This window comes from Colletotrichum aenigma, assembly GCF_013390185.1.
Source record: "Colletotrichum aenigma strain Cg56 chromosome Unknown KSG_Cg56_contig02, whole genome shotgun sequence".
NCBI classification, from domain to species: Eukaryota; Fungi; Ascomycota; class Sordariomycetes; order Glomerellales; family Glomerellaceae; genus Colletotrichum; species Colletotrichum aenigma.
Window position 1 is genome coordinate 712,126 of NW_023500908.1, and position 7,801 is coordinate 719,926.

The window sequence follows — 7,801 nt, forward strand, 5'->3', positions numbered from 1 at the left end:
ACCGATACGCAACATCTGGGATACGTGCTGCGGCCGGATGAGACGGATGTCCCGGAATCGCTCAAGGAGGGTTTGAAGAAAGGGAACAGACTTCAGGATATTGTGAGGGAGACCATCACAGTCGGCCAGACGGGAAATGAGATGCTGAAGACGTCTCTCAATCAAATGCACAAGGAGGGAATCCAGGGACGTGTCTACACTCACCCCATAGGAGACTGGGGCCATTCTGCTGGTCCATTAATCGGTAAGTCGACGCCTGAACTTGACTAACAATGACTAACCCTCGCCAGGCATGACGAACATGCAGGACTATGTGTCGGCATCCGGCGAGCTGGCTGCAGTCAGGAATATGTGGTTCAGCGTCGAGCTGCTCGTGGAGCACTACGTCCCTGAACGAAACCAGACACTCTGGTTCGCTCTGGAAGAGGATGTCTACTTCGCTGGCGAGGAAAAGGGCTGGCAGTGGGTATACGGGCGGCAGGAGGAGTTCCACCTGGTGAGAACAGCAAAGAAGCAGGAAGCGATTGAAGAATTGTAAACCGAGTCACATAACAAACGGACGTATTTCAAAAGGTCCAATGACCAAAAGGGGAATCTATCATGATTGCTTTTTAAGTGCCCGTATTTACAACGAATTCCGCTCCCATCCCTTTTACGCCTTTCCGTTCTCCTTCTTGACAGGCGGCAGCAGGCTCCTCGTCAGCTGTCTCGCGTGCTGAGCCATGAGCGCGTCCATCAGCACAATGGCCGCCATACCCTCGACAATGGGGATAGCGCGGGGCACAACACAGGGGTCATGACGGCCCTTGGCGGCCAGGACACCCTCGCTCTCACCGTCGTAGGTCGCCGTCGTCTGGTCCTGGCCGATGGTGGCGGGGGGCTTGAAGGCGATGCGGAAGTAGATGGGCGCGCCGTTGGAGATGCCGCCCTGGACGCCGCCGGAGTAGTTAGTCTTGGTGGTCAGCTTGGAGCGCGGGATACCCATGCGCTGGCCCTCGGCCTGGATCTCGCTCTCGGGGGTCTTGACGAAGGCGTCGTTGTGCGTGGAGCCGGGGATCTCGCAGCCGCCGAAGCCGGAACCGATCTCGAAGCCCTTGGTGGCGGGGATGCTCATCATGGCGTGGGCCAGCTCGGCCTCGAGCTTGTCGAAGCAGGGCTCGCCGAGGCCGATGGGCGGGTTGCGGATGACGCAGGTGACGGTGCCGCCGATGCTGTCCTCGCGCTTCTTGAAGTCGCTGATGCAGTCAATCATCTTCTCGTTTGTCTCCTCGTGGGGGCAGCGGACGGGGAGGAACTCGTCGACGGTCTTGCGGTCGATGGTGTTGAGGAGGGAGAGGAAGGCGGGGTTCGTGGACGGGGTCGGGTGCTCGGGGGTCGGGGGGAAGAGGTGGACGTTGCCGACGCTGGTGGTGAAGGCGGTGATTGTTGTGCCGTAGGCCTCGCGGAGGTACTTCTCGGCGACAGCGCCGGCGGCGACACGGGCGATGGTCTCGCGGGCGGAGGAGCGGCCTCCGCCGGAGCTGGCCTTGACGCCGTACTTCTCGAGGTAGGTCCAGTCGGCATGAGACGGGCGGGGGAACATGTCCATGGTGGAGTTGCCGTAGTCTTTGGGACGCTGGTCCTCGTTCTGGACGATCATGCCGAGCGGGGTGCCCAAAGTGACGCCGAACTCGGTGCCGCTCTGGATGACAACGCGGTCCTTCTCGTTTCGCGGGGTGGTGAGGGCGCTCTGGCCGGGGCGGCGGCGGTTCAGCTGGGGCTGAACATCGGACTCGGTGAGGGTCAAGCCGGGCGGCACGCCGTCGACGATGACGCCGACAGACTTGCCGTGGGACTCGCCGTAGCTGTTTGGCGAAAAGGTTCAAGTTAGTCCATTGGCCATTGAAGGGTTCATATCGGACGCGACGCACGTCGTGACCTTGAAGTAGTTGCCGAACGTCGACATTTTGGAGGTTTGGTGGTGAAGATTGGGAAAATCTGGGCCGATGTTCGGTGAGTCAAGCCAAAAATCCAAAAAGAATTCGAGTCGTCCGATGCGGGGTGGAGGGGTTCGTTTGCTTTATACGCATGGCCCCGGTAATGAGGTGGGGCTTGGCTTTACAGGGATCATGTCGTTGATGAGGGAGAAATTCTGATAGATGCAACCCTCAACCTCATCTCAACACTCACTCATCCTCGTGTTGACGACTCATCACAGATCACGGTAAGTGACTCATTCAACTCCATATTTTCCGTGGAATTCTAATGAATGTTACAGGCTAAAAATCCACTTGCTCGTGCCACAAAGACGATCCACCTCGGTCAACCTTCACCGAACGCTAAGCACGCCCCGAGACACAATGTTATTGTCATAAGCATCGGACTCATCCCCTACCACCGTCACCATGTTCGCCGCTCGCCCGGTCTTCAGGACCTTGAGCCACATCAAACACCAACCAAACCTCCGCGCCTTCTCAGCCCTCGCCGCAAACCCCTCCTCAAAAACCCAAGTCTACATCTCCAACTCCCGCTCGCCGTACATCAACCTCTCTATAGAGCACCACCTCCTTCAGACAACACCATCCGACTCCAACGTCCTCTTCCTCTACACCAACCGCCCGAGCATCGTCATAGGACGTAACCAGAACCCGTGGCTCGAAGTCAACCTCCCGCTTCTGCAGTCCCTAGACCGCAGCCAAGATGCCATCGACCTCGTCCGCCGCCGCAGCGGAGGCGGCACCGTCTTCCACGACGAGGGAAACGTGAACTACTCCGTCATCTGCCCTCCCGCCAACTTCGACCGCGACAAACACGCCGAGATGGTGTGCCGTGCGCTTCACAAGCTGGGCGTGCCAGACGTGGCCGTCAACTGTCGACACGACATCGTCATGACCACGCCCTCAGCAACCCCCATCCCCTTGTCGTCTTGCTCGGGGAAACCCCTCGCGAACGCGGAAAACACATACAAGATTTCCGGGTCGGCGTACAAACTCACCCGTCTGCGCTCCCTCCACCACGGAACCTGTCTCCTTTCCTCCCCGAACTTGCCACGCATCGGCAGCTTTCTCCGCTCGCCGGCGGAGCCGTTCATCAAGGCTCGCGGTGTTGAAAGCGTACGCTCGCGTATTCGCAATGTTGGCGTCGAGGATACGAGGAAGTTTGAGGAAGCGGTGGTTGAGGAGTTCGGAAAGATGTACGGTACTTTCGACGTGGAGGCACGGCTAGGAGAAGAGGCGGGACAAGTTGAGAGCGTGAAGAAGGGGATCAAGGAGCTCGAGGCAAGTTGAATATCATGAGAACTCAGCGTCATATTGCTTTATTTATGAGCGAAGCCATTAGCTAACGGTATTCACATTGCAGTCGCGAGAATGGATCTACGGCCAGACACCACTTTTCACCTTCTCAACGCACCCATCAGAAGAAGATGGCAGGGAACGCCCTGAACTACCCGGCAAGGTAAGGCATATGCCTCGCCTCTCACAACGTTACGGGCATTGGTCAGTTTCATGGGGCTAACGAAAGTATTTAGTTCAAACTCTCATTCGAATCTCGTCACGGCCTCATTCAACAATTCGCCCTTGAAGGGCTCTCGTCTGCTCAGCCCCAGACTCTCTCCGAGTCCATGATCAACTCTCAGATCTGGGAAATAGACGACTGGACGCGGCGACTGCGTGATGGCGGCCTAGATGCAGGTGATGCTTCAACAGTTGGACCATGGCTGAACTCTCTGCTCGGCAAGAGACAGGTGTAGGAACAACGGGCTTCGAGGCCTGCTGAGCACCTGGAACTTGCGAGGCGACAAGCCTCACATCACACATGCCGAGATTTAGGCCTGTTCGTTGCCGTCCGCACGCGTATCTGCCAACTCAGCTACCTAGTTGACGAGGCGGATGCCTGGAAGATCAGTGATCGGTCAAAGATCCCGAATGCTCGCGAGGATCGACGGAGATGAAGTTGCTCCCAAGTCCAACTCAACAAGAACACAGATACAATTTGCGTCGAGGCGTCATTCAGTATCTCTGATAAGCTTGCGGAGAAGCCGGGGGTTGTTAGGCTGTGTGTCGTGAACCAGGTGGATTGTGACAATCCTTGGACATCATCCCATAGACATGTAAGATATGTGAAGATCTGGCGATATACCATATAATACAATCCCTAAACATATTAAAGCACTCTCAGATGGCATATTTTGGTTGTATTGAGTAGGTATCTGGCTCTACCGGACTCGAGCATGTCTCCCAACTTCGTCCCAGTTCGCGAGTCTCGCTGACGAACAGCATTCATCATAATATGTGACCCTCTGTTGCCTCATGGGCTATGCGGAAGATACCTAACGGTTAGCCATTTGAGTTTCTTATTTCTAAGCACTTCTAGACACGCAGTTCCAGACGACTGCGCCATTCATCCTCAACTTCGCACGCAAATTCACACATGTCTTTCTCAAACCCCCAACCAACATCGTCATCACAAGCCAACGCCAATATCACAATTCCAAAAAGGAATTCGAATCACCCCGACCATGTGAACCCTCTGTCTCACGGAGAAAGAGGCAAAAGCGTACCCCTAGAGGAAAGAGGAACATCAAGCACCAGGGCCCTTCCTTACCACCTTCCCCGTAAGTATCATCACCAGTTCCAATCCGAGACATCACACTCACTCACCTCAACACTTTCCCAAAGCCACTTCTTTCCCTTCACCCTCCCCCCCTTCCACCGTCCAGCGTCCCCAAATCGGGCACATACCTTCATCTGTTTCTAAATGGCCCCCCCCCCCCCCCCCCCCCCCCCCCCCGATAACCGCCGATTCTACGTTCCAGAGAGACTCTCACATCACGCGCGGGAAGTCGGTGTCACAGCATTGCTCCCATCCCGACATCCAAGACATTCTCTCTCGCTCACTCACCACCTCGAGAGAAACTGAGACAACTAGTCCAGATCTGATAATCCAGACACTACCCACCCATCAAAGAATTCCACCTTTCCCAGACACGGGTTACACAAACCCAGCGAAATGCTGGCCGTTAAAAGACAACAGGTCCGAGTATGGTAACAATTCTCCAAGACATACATATCTCCTCCCTGTTTTTCCTCCGCTCCACTGCCGAAGCGATCTCCGGGAACTCACTCACAAGCATCACCCCGAGGTAGCATTCCTCTTCGCACCCACTCACAAAAAACACATCCCATTTTCGCAACTTTCCCATCACGAGAGATGGCGCGGCCCATGATAAGGGAAGAAGTGGAAAGGAAGGTGGACCGGACCGGGTGTGCTGCGTGAAACATCTCCAATCAGGCAGATCGTCTGTCCCCTCCTGTCTTCGAGCAGCAGACGACGAGCGACGCAAAGAAAGACCACCAGCAAGGAAGAAAGATACCGGATTGTCTCTGCCTCGCCACACTTTTGATTTACCCGCCACAAGCACCGTCTAATTCTCTATCAAGCCCCAGGCAGCGTGCTACCTAGACAAAACGGTCGGTCACCATACCATGCCACACGCCATCCACATCCCCCCTCCCCAAAAGAACGAACGTTGCACCAAGGAAGGCCGTCGCACCAGTCACTGGTCACCCCCGGCCCGGAAACCAGAACAGCAACGTGAACCAAAAAGGCGGAAGAGGAAAAGGAAGAAGAAAAAAGGTGTGGCTGCATACCGCACACCCGTAGCATCACCATCATCATCATCTTCTTCCCCCGTCTCCAACTTCTAAATCCCCTCCGTCGTCATCGGTTCACCATCCATCTCCTAGCTCCCATCCTAGCCTCCTGTGCTACGAGGAAGGCGCAAATAAGAGTGACGCGTGCCATATGCCCTTACGTGACAGACCGGGAAGCCCAAACCACCGGGTTGCGCGTTGGATGGCTTAGACACGAGAACACAGTATTTAGTCACTCACGATCATCTCTCCCTGCCCCGGACGGATGGCTCGCCCTGAACCGAGACATACCGTCAGGAATACCTCATGAGATGAGCACCACAACGTGACGAGGCGTGAAGCCGTCAACACCGTACAAGATAGCATGGTAGTCAGTATGGTGCGGCTTGCGTATTACGATGTGATATTCATCCCCTATCGTCACACGTATCCATCCCTCTGCTCCTCCCCCGACGCCGTTGTCGCCTTCTTGAACAGACACTACCTACCCCTCACAGGATTTCTCCAGCAGCAGGAAGAAAACGAAGATCACCGTTCACGAGCTAGCGAACATGCAGGGACGTGATCGTCCATCCGTCCCCCGCCCAAAAGTCGTTCTTAGGAGAGGATTGGCAGCCAGACAAAGCCCCAAGCACCCCGCCCCCGAAATTTGGGATGACGCGCAGCAGCACAGAACACCTCTTGTCCAGTCCAGACCCCAACCACCAAACCAACAACACCAACACCAAGCGGCGCGCTGTGCTGCATGTGCTGTACTGGGCTGCGCTGATGACCCAGCAAGTTTCCGTCCGGGGTTTGCCCACTAAACCCCCCCCCCCTCCATGAGTCAAAGCTTCCCACCTCGCAGCTTCTTCACCAGACTTCCCCGCGGAAATGTTACTGAATAACAATCACGCTAAGAAAGAGGCATATTACTTTCATACGTAGGCCAAGAAGCAGAGCAAGTCATGCAAACTCGTTGGTCAGACCCAAGCAAACCATCACCTAGCTGCGCCGCAACTACGCATCTCCGGGGCTTTTCGTTCACCTTGGATCTCACGGTCAGCAATGAACGTCACCCCCAGTCTGCCCAGGCAGGCGCGTGTCACACCGAAAACCCCGCCGGCGCCCTCACCTTTTCCCCTTCTAGTCGCCGCTCGCGTCCCCATCACACACATCCTTTTTTTTTTTTTTTCCTTCTGCGAGCTCATCCGTGATAGATGACCAACTCGTCCTGCTCGACCAATCCCCTCTCAAAACCCCGAGACATTGGAGAGCCGAGAGAGGGGCGGGTTGCGTCGGGTGTTTTGAGCCCAGAGTGAGAAATGCGGAGGAGGCGGGATAGCTCCATGGTTACACACACCACCGGCGTTGTGTATGCTCGCTCCGTCTCCGGTGTGTCAGACCAATCAGCCCCTCGAAAAAAGCTGAGATGTGATAGTGGCGGCTACATCGAATAGTGAGCTAGAGCCATGCTTGGGAGCAGGAAGAGAAGGCCCGGCGTACAACCGCAAACACATGCAGCCGTTCACGAAGGGAGGCAGACGCCCGGCCAAATCGGTGCGATTCCTCGCCCGCTTCGGAGCAAACCAGCTCCTGCCATGCCCCCTCGGCGAGTGAATAATCTCGGCCGTCCCTCCCCTTTCCCCCTCCTCCGCATTCCTCGAGCCCCCTTTCGTCCCCATAATACCCCGGATGAATGCGTATTTCTTTTTTTGCTTTTTCCGAGAGCGCGCATCTCGACCGGGCCGGGGGCTTGCTTGCTGAGAGACAGTCAACGTCGGCGTCGCCAACGGGGGTTCACCTGTGCAAGAATTCACATCGCGAGTCAAGCCATGCTCTAGCTGAGCGACCTCCGCAGCCATCCGCCAGCGATCAGCTCGTCGTGGCATGGAATAGCAAGCCTTTCTTTTTTCCCGCTTTGCAGCTTACAGTCTGGGGAAAAGCGGGAGGGCTGAACAGTACGTGTTTGATGTGCAGGACATGGTGTGTGCGTGTACTAGGGGGTTATCCAGACAATGCTGTGCAAGGAGCAATGATGCCATGATGAGTAAAGATGTTCATATTCCCCATGCTTTAGGGCAGCCGGTTTCACGGCTGCTTCCAACCAAGGTCCAACGGCTTTCCCGCCTCCCCCAGACGTCTGATATTTTTGACACTTTGCTAGACGCAGATCCGTGGGAAAGCAA

General features: G+C 55.9%; 2 protein-coding genes across 2 annotated transcripts; one reads left to right on the forward strand and one right to left on the reverse strand.

The window, feature by feature from the left end:
• Positions 1–652: 652 nt before the first annotated feature.
• Positions 653–1,945, reverse strand: aro-2 (Chorismate synthase; the record flags this gene model as incomplete). Its single annotated transcript, XM_037317489.1, has 2 exons — positions 653–1,844; positions 1,911–1,945. 2 exons carry the CDS (start codon positions 1,943–1,945, stop codon positions 653–655), a joined length of 1,227 nt encoding a protein of 408 aa, XP_037182868.1.
• Positions 1,946–2,384: 439 nt separating this feature from the next.
• lplA (Lipoate-protein ligase A) lies at positions 2,385–3,730 on the forward strand (the record flags this gene model as incomplete). The annotated part of the gene is made up of 3 exons (XM_037317490.1): positions 2,385–3,230; positions 3,340–3,435; positions 3,509–3,730. The coding sequence occupies 3 exons, from the start codon at positions 2,385–2,387 to the stop codon at positions 3,728–3,730; spliced, it is 1,164 nt and encodes a 387-aa protein (XP_037182869.1).
• Between the last annotated feature and the right edge of the window lie 4,071 nt (positions 3,731–7,801).